General features: G+C 40.8%; 3 protein-coding genes across 4 annotated transcripts in view; 2 read left to right on the forward strand and 1 right to left on the reverse strand.

Annotated features, from left to right (window-relative positions):
* Positions 1–14,987, forward strand: part of xpo4 (exportin 4) — a 56,936-nt gene extending 41,949 nt beyond the window's left edge. The window contains exons 11-24 of the mRNA XM_032568672.1: positions 29–171; positions 1,369–1,514; positions 2,891–3,068; positions 6,732–6,891; positions 6,972–7,141; positions 8,103–8,277; positions 9,293–9,499; positions 9,944–10,030; positions 11,081–11,261; positions 11,348–11,469; positions 11,576–11,706; positions 11,893–12,010; positions 12,467–12,559; positions 13,499–14,987. Coding sequence (XP_032424563.1) covers positions 29–171; positions 1,369–1,514; positions 2,891–3,068; positions 6,732–6,891; positions 6,972–7,141; positions 8,103–8,277; positions 9,293–9,499; positions 9,944–10,030; positions 11,081–11,261; positions 11,348–11,469; positions 11,576–11,706; positions 11,893–12,010; positions 12,467–12,559; positions 13,499–13,696 — 2,109 coding nt within the window. The 3' untranslated portion in view covers positions 13,697–14,987. The remainder of the gene's footprint in view (positions 1–28; positions 172–1,368; positions 1,515–2,890; positions 3,069–6,731; positions 6,892–6,971; positions 7,142–8,102; positions 8,278–9,292; positions 9,500–9,943; positions 10,031–11,080; positions 11,262–11,347; positions 11,470–11,575; positions 11,707–11,892; positions 12,011–12,466; positions 12,560–13,498) is intronic.
* A 1,114-nt stretch (positions 14,988–16,101) lies between these two features.
* On the forward strand, positions 16,102–20,474 carry eef1akmt1 (EEF1A lysine methyltransferase 1). 2 transcript variants are annotated; one of them, XM_032568680.1, is made up of 5 exons: positions 16,102–16,173; positions 16,447–16,654; positions 17,399–17,481; positions 19,109–19,398; positions 19,483–20,474. In XM_032568680.1, the coding sequence occupies exons 2-5, from the start codon at positions 16,508–16,510 to the stop codon at positions 19,608–19,610; spliced, it is 648 nt and encodes a 215-aa protein (XP_032424571.1). In that variant the 5' UTR covers positions 16,102–16,173; positions 16,447–16,507; the 3' UTR covers positions 19,611–20,474. The 2 variants fall into 2 exon arrangements, with proteins under 2 accessions (XP_032424571.1, XP_032424572.1); XM_032568681.1 differs by lacking the exon at positions 16,102–16,173 and having other exon boundaries at positions 16,543–16,654; positions 16,739–17,481.
* On the reverse strand, positions 20,136–22,900 carry il17d (interleukin 17d). Its single transcript, XM_032568682.1, has 2 exons — positions 22,109–22,900; positions 20,136–21,725 (listed from the first exon to the last, which is right to left on the reverse strand). Exons 1-2 carry the CDS (start codon positions 22,417–22,419, stop codon positions 21,404–21,406), a joined length of 633 nt encoding a protein of 210 aa, XP_032424573.1. The 5' UTR covers positions 22,420–22,900; the 3' UTR covers positions 20,136–21,403.
* Positions 22,901–23,988: the final 1,088 nt, after the last annotated feature.

Consider the following 23,988-nt stretch of genomic DNA (forward strand, 5'->3'; position numbering starts at 1 on the left):
TTTTTTTAATTATTTTTTGCTGGAACAGTCTGTAAACGGCATATCGTCCCACGAGGCGGAGGAGATCAACGAGCTGCAGGAGGACGACAGAGAGCTGTTCTCGGACCAGCTGTCCAGCATCGGCATGCTGGGACGTGTGGCGGCGGACCACTGCATCCCCCTGCTCACAAGGTAACAAGCCGAATAATTATCTGACCGGTCATGCAGGACCCTGTGAAGGTTTCCCTGGAACCTTTTCACATCTTGTCTTGTTAGAATTACAACCTCTGACAATGCAAAAAAAATCTTACCAAGTTATTTCTTTTGTTTAGTTTTTAGTGCAGATATCTTAGTACATTTGAAATAAGACAAAACTAACTTAGTAACTTTTCAGCTAAATGTAGGAGCTTGTTTTAAGTCAATAATTCCTTAATAGTGATTTTAAAAAGTTCTAGTTTTAAGTGAAATAATCTGCCAGTGAAATAAGACATTATACATTATGCTGACGTCTAAATTAAAATTATATTCTTTGACAAAAGTTATGTTTTTTTGTTTGTTGTTGTTTTGCCTAAATCATTTTTAGGCAATAAAAAGAGCGTGACTTTTACTTATTTATTTATTTGTCAAAATCTCTCGGCAAAAAAATGACTATTTTAGGAAAGCGACGATATGGGAAAACGGTCACCTTGAAAATAGAAGGAAACCAAAAGGATTTGCAGAGATAATCACTTTATGTTGCGTCCAACATTTTTGTAAGTAGATTTAAATTTAAATTTGTAGTTTTGTCCTTATTTATTCTTGAATTGTTGGACGCACAAAATCAGCTCGGGTCGCCCCACTTTGACCCTCCTTGGTTTAGGTGAAAGTATTTTTATTTGTTACAACGGCCTAGTCCAAGTCTAGACCTAAATCCAATTGAGAACCTAAAGTGTACTTTGCTCCCCTTACAATTTGATGAGCTTCAGTTGTTTGGCAGTGATAAAAGGGTAAAATATAGATAAATGTGTTAGATGTGAATATGTGGTAAAGACATAACCAGAAGTATTTTTGTGACTGAAATGTTCTACACATATTTAGATTTACAGCAGCTCGATGAATATGTGTGCAATACATTTTTCAGATTTTATGTATACAAATATAATGATAATAAATAAACAGGGTTGTGGATAAAAAAAAAGCTTCATTTTGCTTCCAATATCCAAATGTATTGGACTGTGCGTTGATGTATCACAAAGAATTTAACTAAAATACGTTGAATTTTATGGCTTTGACGTCACAAAATACAAAAATAAAAGATTATGAATACATTTGCACTTTCATACATATTTGTTTTTGCAAAAAAAAAAACAAAAAAAAACATGTGCCATTTCTTTCTTCCCCGCTCCGCAGCCTGCTGGAGGACCGGGTGAACCGGTTGCACGGCCAGCTCCAGAGGACCCAGCAGCACCTCATGGCCTCGACCGACCTGGGGTCAGTGGACCGCAAAGTCCTGGACGACCTGTATGAGGACATCCACTGGCTCATACTGGTCTCAGGTCAGCAGCTGTTTCTTTAAAAAAAAGAAAAGAAAGACGGATTTAATTCAGCGCCGGTTTCTGCTCTGGGCTGCAGCAACTTCTCGGATCAGAAGTAGCTTCACTTCCAAAAACCCAGTCCACAAAAAGCCCCACATAAAATCAGATCCAAACTCTTTAGACTTTAACAAGGAGTCACGTTCCACACGTCTACAATAGAAATGTTTTATTAAAGTCAGAAATGACTTTTCCAGTGCAGTTTATTAAACTTTACTGGTTATATTTATAACAGAGAAACCTCCCTGCGCTGTGGGTTTGTGACATGCAGTCTGCGTCTGCAGAGCAGTTCAAAGCTTTATTGAGGTTTACGGCCCGTTGACTTACACTCTAGACTGGGTGTGCCCTCTTTAAAGAGGAGATCCGTTTTAATTGTTTTTACAATGTTTTTATAGAGTACAGCAGAACTCTGCATATCTAAACACAAGTAATAACCCAGAATTTTAGACCCACTGTAATACAAACTCATAATCGCACAGATGCTTGAAGGATTGGAAAGTTCTTGATTTCTGTACAGAGTCCTTGAAAGTGCTTGATTTTCAAATGTAATAACGTGCAATCTAACGCCTGATTAAAAGTCTGGATTTGGAAAGCATTTTTTATAGTTGAAACCAGACATTTTTATGCCCCTAATAAAAAGACAGATACGGGTTTTTTCTGGTTTTAGGTTATTTAGGATTAACAGAGTCATTTCTATTTGCTGAATGTGAGAAAAGTTAGTGAGAACATTTTTCTTTAGAGATTTTTTGTGACTTTTCTCATCTGTTGTGTTTAAGCATTTAATTTGAGCAAGAAGTTAATTTACATTAATACAATTTGTAATGAATATTATTATTCCTAATTTCTCATCAACTTGTTAATCTGTGTTTCTGAAATAAACACTGTTATATTTTATGCATTAAGACATTGAAATAGTGTTTTTTATTTGTTTGTTTTTGATTTTTGTTAAACTAGTGTTTTGTTCTCGGCGCAGCCAGGTATAGCGTGTGTGTGAGAGTGAAACGGTTCAAAGCAAATTTCATTATATTTTAGTTTAATTTATGTAGAATGTAGAACACTATCACAAGACATTAATAATAATAAACATTAATAAAAGCAGTAATAAATAATATATAATCGTGAAGTAAAACGTTTTTTTTTCCTTTTTAGTTTATTTGTATTATTTTTGTCTCCAGAGTGTAGTGTTGGAAAAGTTTGAAAATACTTGAAAAGTGTTTGAATTTTACTGTGGGAAAAGTGAGCGAACCATGAATAACTAATCAATTTGAGTTGTCAATAGCTGTAAAAAAAAAAAAAATAGACAAAATAAAGTAAAAGTTGTATTCTCCCTCGCTCTCCAGGTTATCTGCTGGCAGACGATCCTCAGGGCGAAACCCCGATGATCCCCTCTGAGGTGATGGAGTTCTCCATCAAACACTCCACAGAAGTCGACATCAACACGACGCTGCAGATCCTCGGCTCCCCGGGGGAGAAGGCCTCCTCCATACCGGGCTGCAACCGCACAGACTCCGTCATCAGGTAGCGGGTTTTCTGGGTCAGGCGGGTCCAGAGTCCACAGAGCGTTGCAGCGCCTGTCGGGTTCTGATGGATGAACACGCTCTGTGTTTTTTTTTTGGGGTCAGGCGTCGGCTGCTTGGTGTAAAACAGCAAGCAGCAGGCGTCAGCTGGCGTCGGCAAGCTGCCGACGCCAGTAATACCTTTACTCAAAAAGGTATTCACCTTTTTGAGTAAAGGTGAATACAAATGTTTGCCCCACATTTGAGGTTTTTATTAAAAAGAAATTGCAAGCCATGTTTGTGCTGCCTTGGGTTGGTTTGTTACATAGTATCTGAATGAAACCAAAATAAAATACATTGTGCTTGTAAAATGTGAAAAAAAAAATCATGTAGGGTAAATGTTTGTACCAATATTTCTTGAATTCTTGAAAAAACAAATATATGCAACAGGTCGGGGGTCAACCCTAATGCTTTTAGCAAGGGGTGCGCCCATAAACTGGACTCGATTTCCTTAATTTGGCCGATTAATTAACATAAAAGTAATCTGCAAAAAAAAAAAAATGTTTGAAAATCAGCGTCTCAATCACGACTCATCGTAGTTATCCCCACTGCCACCAACTTAGCTACTTTGTCGCTCTGTTTCAGCAGGGCTGACGCCAACATTTTTATTTTGTAATGGATTATTCTAATGATTAGTCAAAAAAGAAATGGGCACATTCTCCAAATGTATGTTTATCTAACCACTTGAGCCTTTTTTATTCAATATTAGAAAGAAAGGCATTACAACATGCACATATGTAATTCCATTCCTTTTTTTAAATAAGAAAATACACTTTTTACTGCCTAAAATGCAATAGATTCTTCAATGAAACACTTCATCATTTGTAACAAAGGAAGCAAAAAAAAGAAAAGCTCCAGCTTTCTGCTCAAATGAACATCAGTACAGTGTAGGACTGAACTGGTGATTATTTTTTTTATATTAAGCAGCTAATAATTTGATAGCATAATGTTGCTTAATAGCTTCTTTTTTTTTGCATAATTTGAACAAGGTGAAGCTGAAACCGCCACACTGATTTCTGGGTAGAAGAAATTCACCGAGAGGGTTTTTCATCTTAAATGCAAAACTTATATTTTTTTTGTACTGCTTTGACTTGTTTACTGCTCTAACTTTGCTGTTCTTTCATCAAGTGGCCGTTTTTATGAGTCTGAATACTCCAGTTAGCGATTATTCGGTTACTGAATTAGAGTACAATTGTTTCAAAAATTGCAGTTAATTTTATTAATCACTTCATCCCTGATATTTAGCGACTTTTTAGACGAAGAAATCGGTATCGGCCAAAATCAGAATCAGCAGGTCAGGCTTTTTAAATATTGGTGATCGGCAAAAAAACTTAAATCGGTGCATGTAAGTTTGTACTTTTAGTCAGATTCCAGTTTGTCCCATCAGTTTTACAGCATTTCTTTAAAAGCCACTAACTATAAATTACTTACATTTTTTCCCCAACTCATCTGTTTTTTAACTGTAAAATTTGACATTTATGCAATGAGTAGTACAATTAGCTTTCCCTTTAATATTCTGTATTTTTCAGTCTTAGGAGAAATTGTAAAAATCAACAACGGCCATCTAAAGACGAGGTGGCGAAACCTGAACGAGGTCCAGTTCTTAAGCTGACATGAATCCCAACAGAAAGTTGGACTGTAGTCTGTGTGATGAGGCAGGTTTTATTATTTCAGTAACAATTAGCCCGCGGTATTGGAGACCTTGTCCTGCTCAGGGATCCTGGCAGCCGCTCCGGTAATCACTCCAACACTCCAAGCAGCCGGTGTTATTGTCTTTTGAAGGTCATTGTGCTGCTGTGTCTTGTTGGATTGCTCATTAAGTAGAGGAGAAGTGTGTGTGTGCGTGCGTGTGTGTGTCAAGGGGGAGGAATGACAGCCATGACAGCGGATCGTAGTGACCGCCGGCCAAACGCGTCGGGTTTTCTGATGGTGGACGGCCGGCCTCGGCCTCGTAAATGTCAGCGCGGTTTTGTTTTCTGCAAACGACGTGAAACGGCAGGCTGCCCCCGGGTGGGGAAGACGCAGCCGTAAGCCACTTTAAGCTTTCTGTCCTTCTGCGTAATGTGTGTGAGGCTCGCCGAAGCAAACACACACACACACACTAAGGACAACGTGATGACAGTCTGTCGAGGCCCGATCATTCTCTGTCCGGTTGGAATGCCGCTCGCTTGCTAACAGGAGGCTGGAAAGTGTCGTTTCCACCATCGGGTTTTTAAACTCTTTTGGCATCGATTTACATTAATATGTGATTTTACATCCTGTAAACTAAACTAAACATTTCATCATAACAGTTTATGACGACTGCATTACCTGCAGATTATATAAAATAATGAATACTTGAAACTGAAATTGTTTCAAGTCGGCGTGTCGCAATGACAAATTCCACAGGAAGGTAAAATTTGTTATTTGAAATTCATACAATAAACAATAATGTTGTTGTTTTGAAAATGGCCTATTACAAGTTCGCTCTCTAATTTTGTAAAGGACATGCCACACTGGAACTATAAAACATTTTGAATATTCAAAATTAAACATAGCAATCAAAAATGATTATAAAAAGTGAATAAAATGAATTATGAACTCTCCAAACAAAATTGCGCTTAAGAAAATATTAATCATCAAAATAGAAATCATTGCCAACATTTTTATTTATCATTCGATTTGTTGCAGCAGCTTTAGTTCTGAGTCAGTCTGAGTCTGATCAGTGGGAAACAGGGTTTTGTTTTGGATCAATAAATTCTCTTATCTCCTCGTTTTTCCTAACAGCTGATGCTAATAAGTCGTTTTTGCCTCTGAAACTCTGTTGATGTGACGTCATTTCCAGATCCATATCCTGACTTTTTATTTAAATAGAAAACAATATTTCTATTCTAACTGTCTTTCCAGTTACATAGATGTTATATTTTTGTATTTTTATGTTCTTTAAACATCAGTGTTTAGGGAATTAATAATCGTCACTGGAATAAAATAAGACAGTTCAGCTAAAGAAACCCGTGGTAAACTCTGTATGTCATAATGAAGTGGGTTTTTGTCTCCCAGTGTTGGATCTATTGCCAGACTTTAGGAGGGGCTTTCAGGGGCAGCAGCCCAGGGCCGATGTTTTACACACATTGCTCCTCATATTAAAGTCAAGGGCTGATTTCACGTGTGGTGTTTTTATTAAACAATTTTGTATTAATTGAAATCTAAACTCAAATATTTGAAAATTGCCTTGATTTTGGGACTAACATAGAGACGTCTGCCAGGCGTTTTAAGCCAGCCATCATTCAATTTGTACCTGCAAATATGTACAACTTCCTATAAATGTTCTGTAGTTTGCAAGAGTTATAGATTTTGTTTTTATTTTCATTTTTTTCTGGGATAAGGCACTAAAACTGGTTCCCCTCTAGGGGGCGTTATGCTTCTAAATCCGGCCCTGGTTGAGTCAGGAATGATCACATGGCCTCATCATGTCATTAACCTATACGTATTAATATGACGGTACTAGAAACTGACTTTATTGAGAGAGAGAGAGAAAAACAACTTGATAATTTTCTAGGAACTGAAATCTCAGGAAATAAGTCAAGAATTTCCCTGAAGTCCTCCGGTGGTGGAAAGGTTTCATTCCTGTCCTCCTCTGTCGCAGGCTGCTGTCTGCCGTGCTGAGGACGTCGGAGGTCGAGTCCAGGGCGACCAGAGCGAGCTTGACGGAGCTTCTCAGTCCTCAGATGGGGAAGGACATCATGTGGTTCCTGAGGCGCTGGGCCAAGTCGTACCTGCTGGTGGACGAGAAGCTCTACGAGCAGGTGGGGCCGCGCCACCGGCCGCGTCCTTCCCCCCCCGCCCGCCCGCCTCCCCTCAACGTTTCCCTGCTGCTCCTCCTCAGATCAGCATACCTCTGAGCACAGCGTTCGGCGCAGACACAGAGGGAGCCCAGTGGATTGTGGGATACCTGCTGGAGAAGGTGATTAACAATCTGTCGGTGTGGAGCTCAGAGGCGGAGCTGGCCAACGACACGGTGGAGCTGCTGGTGACGCTGGTAGAGAAGAGGGAGAGGTGAGGCCTCCACCATCCGTTTCCAGACGCTCTCCTTTGTGTTCGGTCCAACTGAAAGTATTTACGTCCCAAATATCCGGTTTTAAGAATGAGGCCCTTTCATTTTGTTCTGTTTGCAGCTAACAATTATTCAAGTAATCAATAAAAAAATAAATGGCATTCTGCAGGTTTTTCTTTTGACCAGTATAGCTTATTTTATACAGTATTGAAAACATTTTCTTTTTAAAAAAGCTAATATGTTCATTTCTTTTTTCTAAATAAGGAAGTAAAACATTTTATTGCCTTAAAATGCAGCATCACAGCATTCCAGTAGCTTGATCATTTGTAGCCAAAGGTGCATCTGCGGCTAAAAACTGCTAAATAAATATGAAATACGCACCTTCTGCTTCACTTAACGTCAATACAGCGTTTAATCCTGGGACTATTTTTTAATCAGCCAGTTCATGATTTGATGGCAAAAGTTGCTTAATAGATTTTTTTGATTTTTTTTTGTACATTATTTCAACCAGTTGAAGCTAAAACTGCCACTTGAGGAGTTCTGGATAGATTTAGAGACAAAGAAGTTTTTTTTATCTTCAACATAAAATCTACATATTTTTGTACCGTTTTGATTTAATTACTGTTTTGTTTGGCTTTGTTCTGACTTTTTAGTTAACAATTAATCAGTTACTAAATTAGTTAACTATTATTTCAGTAATCGATTAATCATGATTAATCTGATTAATCGTGAGTAAGTCAATTAATCACAATTAATCGTTTCATCCCTACTTAAATTTTTTATCTCTGAAAATTAATAAGTTTTTAACCACTTTAAGGGGGTTGGTGATGTAACAGACCTCAGTTAGCTGCAGCTGAACGGACCTGGTCTGTGTCCTCTAACTGTTGGGTCAAACCCCCCCCCCCCCCCCCTGTAAGGACGGCGCTCACCGTGACGACGCACTCTGCCCCTCTGATTGGACAGGGCGAACATCGTGGTGCAGTGCGAGGGCTGGTGGAGCCTGGCGAAGCAGTTCGCCAGCCGCAGCCCGCCGCTCCACCTGCTGTCCAGCTCCGTGCAGAGATCCCTGATGAAGGCGCTGGTCCTGGGAGGCTTCGCCAACATGGACTCCGACACCAAGCAGCAGTACTGGGCTGAGGTAAACCAACACACACACACACACACACACACACACATGAGGACGTCATGGAGTGAGGTTTCAATTTATTTAGACTTCCTAATTGAAAATAAAACTGCAGTAAAAGAGTGTATTTGTCCAGCTTCACATGTTTAAGAAGATTAATGGATTAGAAATTTCTGTTTTATAAAAGTTTTCTATCCTTCAAACTTGAGACTGAAAGTTGATGTAAAATGCCTCGATGTAAGTTTGCTTTTTAATTTTTAAAACTAGTGTGAAATATTTTTCTCATCTGTTTTTGCACACTTGAAAAAAAAATTCATACTTCAGGCTTGAGACTAATCCTGTTTTTTTATTGTTCAATTAAAGTAAAAATTAGAAACATTCAATTAAAGCTTCTTGAGGCCGATTTAATCATTTTTATAACTTTTTATATTTTCTTTTAACTGTTGAATTTTTTTGTCTTTGTTTCTGACTCTTGGCCAGGATTCCCTTGAAAAATTTGTCTTGAATCTCGATGGGGTTTTTTATCCTGTAGAATAAATTTATCAATAGCAATCGATAAATTACTCGATTACTAAGTCAATCGTTAACACCACCCTTGTAGATCCAGACATAACGAGACTCCACAGTCTTGACCTCACAGCCTCACTGAACACCAAAGACTGGGATCCAGGACATGTTATCCCACATCAGTGTGTGACCTCTTGAATGTGTTTAAATGGTCAAAAATTATAGACACAACCGTGAGCATTAATGAAATCCTTCCTCAAAGAGTTTCATCTGTTGACTCTGCAAATTGTGGGCCAGCGTCGTGTGTGTGTGTGTGTGTGGGTGGGTGGGTGGGTGGGTGTGTGTGTGTGTGTGTGTGAAGTCATCCTTTTGGCAGTAAAATTGATCTTCTCGTAAACCTTTTTCTTTAAAATGCACTAAGGAAAGCAAATAAACTAAATGTGAAGCACATGTTTTAATTTGGACAAACCATCCTGCGTTCTCGGCCGTAATTGACGGTGTAAGTTTCCGTCTGCGCGTCCAGGTGCTTCATCCCCTGCAGCAGCGCTTCCTCAGCCTCATCAACCAGGAGAACTTCGCTCAGATCAGCCAGGAAGAGGCGGTCAAACAGGAAATAGTCGCCACACTGGAGGCGCTGTGCGGCATCGCCGAGGCGACGCAGATAGACAACGTGGCTTCGCTCTTCTCCTTCCTCATGGACTTCCTGTCCAGCTGCATCGGCCTCATGGAGGTGAGCGAGGACGTGGCGTGTTGATTCTGTGTCGAACGACGGATCAGTGGCGGATCCCGATGGACTTGATGTGGATCAGATCGCAAAACTTTTAAAATAACACCTGATTAATCTTCACGGCAAAGACGATTTGATTGGTTGTCCTAAAAGTGAATCCAAAGATTACATTTTGACACTTGGACGGATAAAGGAAGAAAAGGGAGCAAATCAATTATTTGTTGAAGTATTCTGTCGTAAATATTGAACAAGCATAAATGGCATTACTGCGAAATGCAACTAAGCAAACAATTTGTCACACTGACTTATAAAATCTGAATAAATTTAACAAAAACGCCTGATGTTACAAAAACAAAAAGCATCGCAATACAGAATCCTCTCACTAGGTGGAGCTGTTTTTCTTGGAGTCAGGAGAAATGTGTTTAGCTTTTTGTCTGTATGTTGCAGGTTTACAGCAACACGCCTGAAACGATCAACCTCATCATTGAGGTTTTCGTGGAAGTGGCTCACAAGCAGATCTGCTACCTGGGAGAGGTGAGACCTGACATCATCCCGTCTCTGCGGATTCCTCTGACACAATTAGCTTTTATTCCTCTAAAGACTGAAACGAGTATTTAACCTGCATCTTTTGTCAGCCACGTTTTTTTTGTTGTTGTTGTTTTTACTTAGTTTTGTTTCTCCAGAGCCATATGACAGCGGAGGAATCGTATTTTTCAGATTAAACTCAGGAGAAGTAATTTTTGATAGTTGTGAATACATGTGCAGCTGACACAAACTTTTTAAAATGTGTTTTAAAAGCAATGTAGGTCCTTACCACTGTCTTAGAAAAAAAAAACAAAGCGTTTCTGTAAAACCTCCGTACTGTCGAGTAAAGTCAGCATCAGAGGAAAGTGACGTTTCGAGGGATAAAATCTTGAGCATTTTTGTAGATAATTCAGTGTGGAATCGTTCTGTCCTGATTACGGACTCCAGCCTTAAGAAGTCTTCAAAAAATATCGGAGAAACAACCAGGATCTTAAGAAAAAGATGGTCGGGGATTTGGATAAATTTGTTGTGTTCAGAGCAACAACTACTCTTGGGTGGAAACTGTTTTATTAGTTTTTGTTCTCGTCTTTATTGAGCCATTTTAAATAATTAAAAATGGCTTAATTTTTAAGCCATGATTAAAGATCTAAATTGACCTTTGAAAAGTGTAGTTTGTCATGACAGGACTATTTAATCTTGTTTTAGTCTCTTTTTCTCCCTCTTTTTTCTGTGGATACCTTCACTGCGTTCTGTGACTCAAGCCAGTCAGTAACTAGCTGCTAACATACCATTGCTAGATTTTTTGCGACTATCATGGGTAAGTGTAAAAGTATCACCAGTTGGCTGGACAATATTTGTCAATTCCCCAATCATCCTCTATGTTTATCTTTTGTTTGGTCTTAAATTTCATTCCAGGTGGCATTAAAAAGTCTTGCGTTCGACTTGCTGAAACCTGCAGATAACTTCCTATCTGCCTTTTGTGTCCAGCATTAGCTGTAAGGAAGGAAATCTAAAGGAAAAAGGAGCCAGAGCCACAGAATATCCCTTCTGTTTCCTCAGACTAAGTCCATGAAGCTGTACGAAGCCTGCCTGACGCTGCTGCAGGTCTACTCCAAAAACAACCAGAGCAGGAAGCGCAGCGACGCCACGGCCGAGGAGGACCAGTACCAGGACCTGCTGCTCATCATGGAGCTGCTCACCAACCTGCTCTCCAAGGAGTTCATCGACTTCAGCGACAACGGTGAGTCCTCCTTTCCTCCGAACGCCGGCGGAGAGGCCCGACCCGCCGACGTTTCCCCTCAAACCTCGCCACGCCTGTGTTCCCAGATGAGGTGTTCCGAAACCAGGAGCAGGGCACGCCGGCGTCGAGCCGGACCGTCTCCGCGGCCGACGTCGTCCTCTACGGCGTCAACATCGTTCTTCCACTCATGTCTCAGGACCTGCTGAAGGTGAAACGAGCCAACATGGACGCCACATGGAGACACAGTGGCTTCTGAGATCTCGTTCTGACAATGTTTCATCTTTCTTTTCTTTTTTTTTTTTGCCCCCCTGCAGTTTCCTTCTCTGTGTAACCAGTACTACAAGCTCATCACCTTCATCTGTGAGATCTTTCCAGAAAAGATCCCCCAGCTGCCTGAAGACCTTTTTAAGAGCCTCATGTTTTCACTGGAGCTGGGAATGACCTCGTATCCTCTAAACCCGTCTTTGCACCCAGATTTAACTTCTTGTCTTTTATGACACCTAGAATAGACTTTGCACAAAAACAAACAAACAAAAAAATATAACCTGCTCCTGTTTTTCCATGTCATTAGGAATAGTTCTTTTCCAGGAAAGTGTTTAGAGCAGGTGAAGCTCCTTAACGCCCCCTGCAGGATGAGTTCAGAAGTCAGTCAGCTGTGTCTAGAGGCTCTGTCTCCTCTGGCTGAGCAGTGCGCCAAAAGCCAGGAGAAGGACTCGCCCCTCTTCATCGCCACGCGCCACTTCCTCAAGGTAGGAGACCCAACATGGCTGCCGTGCCGCTAAAGGCTAGCGTGGGTCTGCTAGGCTGACTATGGGAAGTGTTAATGTTACTGGTGCAATAACAAGTAAATACTGAACTTAAAATAACATTTTTCTTGGTAAATGCTACACCGTAACCTCAAAACTACTACAGCAACTCCGGTGGGTCAAACTTAGACCTGTGCTGAGTTTGAACTGCTTTGGTGGAAGCGGCCTGTGGCAGGAAGTCCCATTACAAAATGAAAAGTTTGCATATTTATTGTGCACATGTTGGAGGTCTGTTTAAAGCAATGGGACTTAATGATTTTTTTTTTTTTATTCTTTTTTACAATACTTTACCTTCTGAATTTTGTTTCATCCAGACATTTTTTGCTTTGGTGCGAGTCCCTTTTGTGGGAATTTAATGAGCTTTATAATGATAAATGTTGTTGCGTTTTCTGCCTGCAGCTGGTGTTTGACATGCTGGTGCTGCAGAAACACAACACAGAGATGACGGTGGCGGCAGGGGAAGCCCTCTACACACTCGTCTGCCTGCATCAGGTAAGAAAACATCACAGAAAATCAGCGTGCAGCAGCGACTAGGCTGCTGGTGTTTTACTCCTTGAGCATTTTAAAGGCGACCGATTGTTTGACGCCTCGTACTCCGTGTTTATTCAGAATGTCATTTATTGCCATCAGTTTTCTGCTACAATTTAGATTAATATTGACCAAATATTTACATATTAACACATCAACTTCGCTTGCTTCATAACTTTGTCTTTTTCACAATATCCAGACGTTTGTTATACCGAGCAAGCAAGCCAATAAAGTCTGGCTATAACTTCCATAGAGATTTTTATTAGGGTCAAATAAACGCAGCGAAGCTGGTTCACGCAGCTGAATAATCGGGCGCAGCTTGTTATTTTGCTTTTGACTTTGTGCATTTAAATCTAAACTTTATTTTATCTTGTTTTGTTAACTAGAAAAAGTTTGGTTTAAACTGTGAAATATTTGTTCCAAAATATTCCCAGGTTGTCCACAAATCCTTCAAAGATATCTTAAATTCATGCATCTAAAAATTAGGGCTTCCAAATGTCTTAAATTCATCTTTAAAAAACTGAAGTTGGCCTTAAATACGTTTTATCACAGGTCTTACATTTTGTTGTGACCTGACTACGCTTCATAATTTATTTTTTCTGTTGGGGATTTTCTGTCAGGCAAAAGTTTGAGTCGCCGCAGACATGATTATGTTCTGAGACTGGTGAGGCTACCGCTAACTAGCTGCTTACAAACTCTTGCTGCTTAGTTAGCATCATCACTTCTGATGCTAACCTATACAAGGCAAAAAAAAATCAAAAGAAAAAAGCTTGGTGCTATTTTACATAAACAAAATGTTATATTAATATATATCTTAAACAGCCTTAAATGTGAGTAGATGAACCCTGCAGAAACCTTGACTTCCCCTTCCTGGTTCCTCCACTCTGCTGCTCCTCGTTTCAGGCGGAGTACTCGGAGCTGGTGGAGACCCTGCTGTCCTCCCAGAGGGACGCCGTGATCTACCAGCGTCTGGCCGACGCCTTCAACAAGCTGACGGCCAGCAGCACGCCGCCCACAATGGACCGCAAGCAGAAGGTGGCCTTCCTGAAGAGCCTGGAGGAGTTTGTGGCCAACGTGGGCGGCCTCCTCTGCGTGAAGTAACCACTGAGAACCAACCCCCGAATACTCCATCATTCTGAAGACTGTGCCCCGCCCCACCCCTCTGCATCCCACTACGCACAGCAGGATCCATCCGCCTCCCAGGATCCTGCACTCAGCTGAATGTTTCCTTTTAATTGCTTTGTTTTTACCCCTCTGTATAACGACACCTGCGGCGCCAAGAGAGTTTTTGATGAAGTGACATCTTAAAAACCGGACTGCAGAGCAGACGGACTCGTTCTAAGGAATGTACACACACACACACTCACTAAAGGTGAGACCTGATGCCATTAATTAGATCCTGGATGTGATGTAACATTTTCTTAGTGCAGCGTCGCAGCAAACACACACACACACACCCCAGTCCTTCCCAGAGTGCCTTTGTTTTTTCTTGATTGTTGGATGTGTGTATGAATGGATCATGTCATACATCGAGTCAAACTATACAGACTGTGCCTATCTTCTGCCAAGAGTACAGCACCTCCAGTCTTGAATTGCATGCACAAACAAAAAAAACGTCACCGTGACGACAGATGTGTGGCCGGGCCTCGTCTTTTCTTTTGAGAGCGCTGAGCCACACGGCACAAAGGAGCTTCTGCTTGTCGGCGACCACAGAAAACCAAAATAGAGGCTGTGTGTGTTTATATATATATATATATAGATAGATATCTATCTATATATACGTATATATACATATATACGTATATATGTATATATACACATGTATATATACGTATATATATCTATATACGTATATATATCTATATACGTATAGATATATATATGTGTATATATGTAGTAAACTTATAAATGTATGATGTTTTCAACCGGGAACTCTTGGGGAAATGTTCATATAAAGATGACTGAAATGTTTTTATATGCCAGTAGAAGGCGGCAGATTGTACAGGTTCAGCTAAAGAGGGAGCAACTTCAGCCTTGTTGACCGTAGCGGTTTGATTGTTTTATTGTTTTATTTTCCATTTGGATTCTAGTTGACCTTTTAGCATCCGCTGCCTCCACTCGAGACGAAGGCCCAGGTCCTGCCAGGCGCAGCAGGTTATTTTTCTACAGCAGCACATTGATAGGACGACGACTCAAACACTGGATTTATAGCAGAGACTGTTGGAAGTGAAGGACAGCAATAACTTACCAAATAAAAAGGAGCAGAGCCACTTGAGGGGAGCATTATGTTGGAGACAGAATCCTCTTCCTTAAGAGCACTGTCCCAGTTATTGTAGATGGCTGTTTTGTTAATGAAGTGTAAAAGTGTACATAAAGTTATTGTATAAAAACCTTCTGGTCTCTGGTATTTTTCAGAGTGCTGTCTGCAGTATTTATTTATTTTTAATTTAACTGTAATTAAAGAGATGATAAAAGTCCAAACAGGTTCTCGGGGGTTTGGCCTTCACCATAAATGTGCAGTATGTGACTTTTATAAAACATTTTTTGCATATTTGATGACATGGTAAATATGTGACAATATGGTTCTAAAAACTAGAAGCAACAGCTCTAAGCCAGGAGGCGGGTCTTAGTGCTGTCAATCATTTTTGCTCCTCTCTCTGTCTACTCCTTATTAGCAACTAAGCAACAGCTTAGTAAGGCTAGTGACTGCTAAGGCTAGTTAGCATAGCAAGGAATAAGTATTTTTATTTGTCTACTGGTTCTCAGTAAATCAAAATGGTTTTAGTGAAATGAAGTTACTTCCTGATTCAACAAGCAGCTACTTAACCTTAAACAGTTCTACCAAAATGTATTTCTTCTTTAATCAAATCTAATTTAACCCTTTCATGCTTTCCTTGAACGTACAGATATGAAATTGTTTTTTTCCCCCCCATATGTTAACATGGAGGCGTCTTCTGTTACTAGACAGTGTTGACAAATGTTTTTATGCAATATTTGCTTAGAATACAACAGAAGAGCGCCAGTGATATTTAAGTCATCTGGCTATCTTCATGTAAATGCTCTGTAATCTGAACGTTAAAATAAATTTCAGTTTAATTCATTATCTTTAGTACTTATTTATAAAAATCCGTCTCTTTTACAGTTGTAAAATAGGTGGATTTTACAGCAGTTATGGGGCAAAAATGTCTGAATTAAAAAGGTTGCTGACCCCTGATACAGGGTCATAATGCGGCCGCTTTTATAAAATATTCCATTCATATGAAGAGCTTTGAGCCGCTTGATTGGTGGGAACCTAAAAAACGTTTTAAACCATGTTTTACAAACTAGAAACTCGTAAAACACTAGTGCTTAAAAGAAAAATAGTAAGTCCTGAATAGAATTTAGTAGTAAATAGTAACAAAAATAGTAACAGGATAGAAAAATTATCAAACCGTTCCTGAAGCAATAAGTAGCTTTTGCGCAACAAGTAAATAGACTAGTTTGACCCTCTGCGGTAGCCGTAGTTTCTCAGCTGCGTCATCTCCCAGCGACAGCTCACATGTTGACAGCAGCAGTAACAGAGAAGAGTTCCTAATCGGGTAAGTTTTTCTAAGGAGAATGCACTAAAAGAGTCACGGTGTTCCGGTCTGCTAACGAGAACACAACATTATATTCAGCGCTCTTTCTTCCGGGATCAAATCATTTTACTGCGGCTCTGATCACCGGAAGGTGGAGAACATTAAGTAGTAGAGTGTTGCTCTCAAGTAAGTAGTGTTGCTCTCAAGTAAGAGCAACACTACTTAAACGTATTTTTACTCAAGTAAAAGTAAAGCCGACCTAGAAAGAAATATTTTCTTCCTCTCACGTTTCAGGTTTCCAGTTCCTGCTCAGATTTCTCTTCCAAAGGTTTTCCCTCCACCTGCTCACTCAGCCATGAGCGACAGTGACGACGACGTTCCCACCCTGTCCGCTCACACTCTGGCTGCCCTGCAGGAGTTCTACAACGAGACCAGAACCGGTCCTGATCCGGACGGGACGCCGTCTGACCCGTTCGCCGTGGGAGCCGTGGAGGAGGACTGGGTGAGCTACAGCTCTCTGAGAACGCACTCCATTGGCAGATTGCCAGGATTTTGTGACGTAAAAATATGAGACTTGGTTCTTTAGGTGAGGCCACTGGATATGTGCACACCCAGGTACCTGTAGCTGGAGATCACCTCCACAGCTGCTACTCCGATGTACAGAGGCTGAAGGGCTGAAGGTTTTCTAATATCTGAAAGGTGGAAAATGTTTGAAATGTTTTTCTACATCGGAAAATACTGACGTTTTTATGACTGACCTTTAAGGTCACACTAAGTAGAAAATAGATAAAAGAATAAAATTAAAAGAATAAAAAAAAATGATAATAACGTTACAAGAATAAACTTGTTTGAGATTAAATTAGTAACATTGCACGAATACAATTGTAATATTCCGAGAATAAAATCGTACAAGAGTAAAGACATTATATTATGGGACTAAAGTAAAATGAATATGAAAAGAAAGTCAGTATTTTGAGAATAAAGACAAATTACAAGAATAAACTTGTCATATTATAACTTTATTCTCATAATTTTATTTCTTCAATTTTCTTACCGTGGCTCTAATACTCTGTCGTACATTTTAAAGATGTGTAAACTCTTTATGTCTTCTGAATCTCATGTTGGGATTTTCCGGGCAAAATGGTGGAGGGAAGAAATGAGAAAAGTAGAGTAAAACACATCATATATGGAGATCATTTTAACCTGCGTTGACACCGGTTTACTTGTCTGGTCCTGTGTTCGCCAGCGGATGAGTCAGTTCTGGTACAGTGACGAGACGGCAGCGGTGCTGGCGGAGGAAGCGGTACGGCAAGCCGGAGAGGGAGGCAGGTAAAGGCGCACATTGTTGAAGATGAGACACACATTGATGTAATACCCAGGTAATGCTGCAGCTGGCAGCACCTCGTGTTTTTCTTTTATCAATAATTCAGTTTCCCTCCTGAATGGGCTCTTTGCACCTCAGCTTCCGCGTTTGGGGAAAAGCGGCTCGATCGTTTCCGATCTATTGAAAAAGACTCTTTACACTGGATATTTGCAGGGTTTGTCCAAGGTAACAATTAATGATGAACATCGATCCAAAGCTCCGACAAGTAGCCGGAGAAAGGTTTTAAGATGTTCGCCTTGTTATACATTCACAGATACGAAGGTGAGTTTTACTTTCTTTAAACTTTGTGGCTAACATTAGCTTTAGCTTATGCTAATAGGCAATATTCTCTGACATTTTTCTTGTAAAAATGTGCTATTTAAGTATCTAAACATTTTTCATCCATTCTAACGGACAATGTTTTTACCTTGTTTTCAAGTATATTATGTACATTTATTGTCGTTAGTGTCAGAGACCAAGTAACGGGGATTTTACGGTTCAGGCTTTTTGCTTCTGAAGCGTGAGGAACAACAAGCCCATAGCTTAACAGTAGAGCAGCTCTGGTGTCGGAGTTCTAGTTCAGCTGACGGTTCAGGTTCAGAGTTGTTGCTTTTAGAAAAATATGGCCGTGTTCCTTAAGGTCTCCGTGTTATTTCGCTTTATTAGTTTTGCATGCTTCTTGTGAAGCAGGACGGTGTTTACAGCACTATGTACAGGTGGATCAGTTGCTCGGCTGTCTGGCTCTGGTCTGCTCTCTCGTTCCCATAAACTCTTTCAGGCTGAATACAGAAGTGATTCCATGGAAATAACACAGGAAGCTCCTTTACCTTCTGCTTTAGGCTGAAGAAGCTGATCCGGAGTGAAGTGAAGGCTGTAAACTTTGCTGTGCGGCGTTAGCTTTAACTGGTAGCGACGAATATTTACAAGCCATTGTCTTCTTAATTCAGGATCGCTTGGAAAACCATGAAAACTTAAAAGCCCATTATATTAGGAAGACAACAAAGTGCATAATATTGTTTTATTTGCGTGTGAAATACGACTTTGTCTTTTCTAGCTGTCATGGTAACTCAAAGCGGAAAAAAGAGAGCCGCATTTGCGCATGCGGTTGTGACGTCAGCGCAGCAGGTGCAAAGAGCCCATTATTCCTGAAAAACGCAGGGATTCACCAACTCAAATTTAAGATGCTTTAAGACAACCAGGAATTAAATTTAAGACCTGTATCACAACATAAACTTACCAAAGAAAGTTGCATATTTTTTTAATAATAGTAAGCAAGTAGTATATCATGGTCTGGCTAACTGGCGATAAGTTACACATATGCAAAAAAAGTTTGCTAGCTAGCAAGAGTTTCTTAGCGGCTAGTTAGCGGAAGCCTCTTGAGTCACAAATTGCAGTGAAGATGTTTAAGGTTCAAACCTTTGCCTGACAGAAAAGTCACCAATAAAATACAAAAGCTAATAGGCCTGCCACAACAAAAGACCTGGGATTAACTTATTTAAAGTCAACTTCATTTTTAAATGAAGACATTTTAAGAATGCGGATTATGACAGACGGGTGTGTTTTTCATTCTTCTCTGCTTTCCCTTTCCGTCAGGATAGCGTGTGTGAGCTCGCCCAGCGTCTACCAGAAGCTGAAGCAGGGCATGGTGGACGGCTCCGGCAAGGTGTCGGCCGTCGTGCTGGAGTACGACCGCCGCTTCGCCGCCTACGCCGACGACTTCATCTTCTACGACTACAACGAGCCGCTGTCCCTCCCCTCCGGCGTGGCGCCGCGGAGCTTCGACATCGTCCTCGCCGACCCGCCTTACTTATCCGAGGAGTGTCTGAGCAAAGTGGCCCAAACCGTCCAGTACCTGAGCAAAGGCAAAGTGCTGCTGTGCACAGGTGAGAACAAGAGGAGCTGATGGGAGGGGAAATCTGTAACGCTCTATTGTTTTAAATCAACGTCTTCTGGTTCTGCCTCCATAGGAGCCACCATGGAGAATGTTGCCAAAGAACTGCTGGGGGTAAAAATGTGCAGCTTTTTGCCCAAACACAACAGGAACTTGTCCAACGAGTTCCGATGTTTCGTCAACTATCCTTCGGACCTGTTGTGAGGCCGAGGAAGCGGGAACCTTGGACACCCGCTGTTTCCAGGAGGAAGAGCTTAAATACGGCATTCAGGACAGCAGGGAGAAAGAAAAAGTGGACAATTTAATTTGCTGCAAAATCATTTAACAGAATCATAATCTGCTACTGTCATTAGACTAGACATTACTGAGTTGTTTTTTTTTTTAAATATTAGTATTGTTTTAGCAAAACCCGTGAAGTGTTTTCAACTTTTATTATGCATTTTTCATTCATTACATCAAAGCGAGTGGGCCTTTTCCTGCTCTCGTGTCTCAGTGGATCTACCTCAGAAAGGGAAATCAGAAATTTGCACATTCAACACATTTCTGTTCTCCATTAAACTGATTGCTGAAAAGTTGCAACTCATGCCTGAATCACGTGACCGAGCCCGAGCTCTAGTAGCTTTTCATTTGAGTTGTCTCACAAATATCAGAAATAAACATTTCCAATAGTCAACACTTTATATCTGATAGTATAAAAACAATAGTTCAGTTGAAATAAAAAATTTTTTCCCCCATTACGCACTAATTCAGCATTGATACCAATAAGTTTTGTGTGAGTAAATATGAATTTAAAACATAACTGGATGTTTCTGTGTGTTTGAGTTGAGGAATGAACTGCTCTAAACAAATGTGGGGTGAAGGAAGAAAGTGATTCTGTTCAAAAATGCTCACAAACGATTTTAGTATCTCTCTTTTTTTTTTTAAATTATATTTTAATAATTCCTTTTTTTATTATTTAGGAAAAAGCAAGACAGCTAAGCTGATTTAGTAATAGTAATTTAAGTTACACAATATTATGCACAAGCCTATTTTTTAGCATATACAATTGTTTTAAAGTTTAAATTGTTTTAATTTTTTTTACCCTCTTGTCAGCCTCATAATTCAAACAGAATCTCTAGACTGTAAAGTAGAAATTGGTTTCTTAATCGAAAATTGTCTTTTAATCAAACCGTGACCCTGAAAATCGGAATCAAATCGAATCGCTTCCCTAATAAAATGATGACTGAGCTTTATAAAAACGTTGCCGCGATAAAAAGTGGAAGACGGTTTACCAGGATAATGTTTCAAAAGCAGGGGTCCGGCGCGTCTTGGTTTCCAGAGGTTTTTATATTAGTAGTAACAGAGTAGAGGAGGGAACCCTACAAATGGGAGACACGGGAGAGAGAAAAAAAACCTGTGGTCACGACTTGTAATTACGTCGTGCCCACAAATTGGAACAAGTCGTTCCCACTAGTCATTAAGTCGTGGACACGAGTTATTAAATTAAGCCTCTTAAATTTTGGTTTAAGAGGCAGAAAGACAACAAACTGAAGGAGACAATATTCTGTGGTAATGCTTTAATAAAACCTTGGTGTGTTTTTTCCGGTTAAATAAAACTCGGCAGCTGAACTGTAGCTACTTTCCCGACCAGTAGATGGCAGCATCGGTCGCGGAAAATCATGTTAAAAAATCCTGGAGACCCAGATTAAGAAGATAATTGATAGATTGGTGGATTTTTGCGAAATTGGGACATGCAAAACAAAATTTATACAGAGCTCTAGCAAAAAGAAAATGATAAATATATGTATTTTTTATCATTTTAATGTTCAGCCTCTTTACTCTTATTATTACTTCAAATTAAAATCTGTTGCAACCACTTACGTCCAGTTGTTTCTTGAATTTATAAATAAAGTCTTCCTGGGTGTATAATTTTCGAGTCCAATTGTTCAAATTCAGCTTTTGTTTAACCGAAGCTGTCTGTCCGTGTGTCAAAGGTCATATGCCCCCCCCCGTCTCCTTTATGACTTCTTCCCAGTAGAGAACATCTGTCTGGTTTTGGGCTTTCCTCCCTCCACGCTCTTGTTGCTGCTCTGGCCGTCTCGCTCCTTCTCCATCAGCGGCACGCAGGTGCACCCCACGGCCACGGAGACGTAGATCTCGGTGTAGGAGTGGCGTCCGCCAGCACAGGAGCCCGTTCTCCGCAGGATGACGGAGGGAGCGAAGACTGGGGCGCTGCGGTACTGCTGGCTCTGCCCTCCGTACGGCCCGACCAGGCAGCCCTTACACAGGCAGTAGGCCTCCGGGATGTAGCGGGGGTATCTGTTCGGGTCGTACGAGATCCTGGGAAACACATTCAGCACAAGGCTTACAGTAAGTAACTAATCCAAGTTTGTTTTTTTTTTTTGTTTAATTTACTTAATTGCCCTAAACCGGATTGTTTGTAATTCGCGTTTTTATTAGGATCAGCCTGGACTCCTCTCCTCTTTACTGGGATGAAAACACAATTACTGTGATTTACAGACTGATTGTTTGCGACCGGATTTAAACCAGATGTTTGTGCAAAGTGCCCTAAATAGACTTTTTCTGACATTTAGTAAATGAACTAAATATTACCAGTTATTCACTCCTAGTTTTTATTATTGGTTTGAAAACAGAACAGGCAACTAATTGTTAATAAAAAAAATAAAATAAAATAAAATAAATTTCCGCGCGGCTGCTCCTACCTGTAGGCCCAGGGGGAGATGCTCCGCAGGTTGACCGGGAGGCGGGTCTTGGTGTCCGCCGGGCTCGGTGTCGCGGTCGGGCAGGTGAGGTTGAGTTTGTCCCGGGGCTCCAGCTGCAGAGCGTGGTGGAAGGCGCTCATCACTCCCACCGAGAGCCGCCCGAACATCTGCTCCAAAATCTCCTCCGGCAGGTCCAGACAAGGCCGGGTTCTGGTGGTTTTCTTCCGAACCCGTGCCGTCTCTGCCAGCCAGGCTGGCACCAGAACCACCAGCAGCAGCAGCGAAATCAGGACGCAGATCCGACACCGCATCGCTGCGTTTTGTTGTGCCACGTAGCGCGCAGCTTAGACCGCTTCGTCGTGTTCCCTCTTCTTTCTGATCAGATAGCAGTAGGAAGTTCGTTTTGTTTTTTAAGCTTTACTCCCAGAAGTCATTTGTTCTGTGTTCACGGAGGATCGGTGCGCCCTGGAGTCTGGAGCAGACAAACAACCCGAGCCACAGGCGCGCTGCCAGGAAAACTGCAGAAACATTTTTGGCTCATCACATCCACAGCGCCGCCAGGTAGAACACTCGTCACAGAAAGGATAAAATGCTGATAATTGATTTAGATCTTCTCCTTTCTGTTCAAAACGTCACCAAAAAAAAAGCGATTTCCTATTCTCTGCTGCGTGCACAAAGCCCGCCGGGCGCACAGAGCGATGCGCTGCGCCATTCCACGGACATCTAAATCAAACTGAGGCGATGACAGGAAAAGTGATCCCCCTCCTCAAACATCGGCCTGTGGCTGTGAAATAAAAATATTCCAGCGATCATGAGAGCAGCTGATGTAGGCTGGGATTCCTCCCGGCTGCCCTGATCCCCCTCCCTGTTCAGGTCCGGCCGGGAGAAACTGGGATCCGTCACTTTGACTTCATCGAGCCAAACACGTTTTGAGGCAGATTAATCCTGATTAATCTGGGGTTTTAATAAACCAGTTTAAACCCTTTTCTCTATATTTTTCTTAAAAGTCAGTTTAATTGGCAGTTTTGTGAAATGTGATCACTTTTTACTTATGGGGTTTAAGTAAAGTTGTCTTCTTTTTTTTTTTTTTTTTTTAGCTCTACATCATGTTATAATGTTATTCCCTCGTCAAAAACACCTGGAGTGTTACTTTGAGTCTTTCATGCATGTTTGAGAAATCCTTTAATCTCCATGGCAACCGTTCAACTACGTAAAACGCCTGGATAGACCTAGCTCCGCCTTCGAAGACAAAGCTCCTCCTCAGCGCTGCAGCCTCCTCCACTCGGCTCCTTCAGACTAGTCAGCAGCAATTAGCAAACACCTGCTGGAGCTGAGCAACTGCTGAGCTCAATATAGGAGCTACTCCTCAGAGCAACGCTAGTATAAAAACATTATTAAAGGGTTAATAGAGGAGTCATGTTGCAATGACTTCCTGAAGGCGGAGTTTCAGATAGAGCAGGAGCTTCTTAAAGTGACGGCAGCCCAATTTCAAGGCATTAAATTAGGAAGTCAAATTTATATTAAGCCATATTAGATATATAGAGCTTTTTTTTATATATAACAACTGAAGGTAATATAGTTACTTGATTGTGCTATAAAATGGCATTACGTGCCTGGAAAACACATAATACTGATCCTTGAATGAACACATTTAAACCTGAAAAACCTAAAAGCAGAGATGTAGAAAATTATCTACATCTCATTTATGACTTCCATGGCATAGAAATCATAAAATTACTTCCATGCCATGTAGTTGCACATTTGCACCCAAGAAACTCTTTGTCCATTTATAGTCCCGGTATCTGAAGGACAGCAGAGATCCAAATCCACAGGAAACAGATTAAAGTGCAACAGGTGCATCTCTGCGGTCAGGATTTGAA

The sequence above is a fragment of the Xiphophorus hellerii genome, chromosome 7 (genome assembly GCF_003331165.1).
Source record: "Xiphophorus hellerii strain 12219 chromosome 7, Xiphophorus_hellerii-4.1, whole genome shotgun sequence".
Classification (NCBI taxonomy): Eukaryota; Metazoa; Chordata; class Actinopteri; order Cyprinodontiformes; family Poeciliidae; genus Xiphophorus; species Xiphophorus hellerii.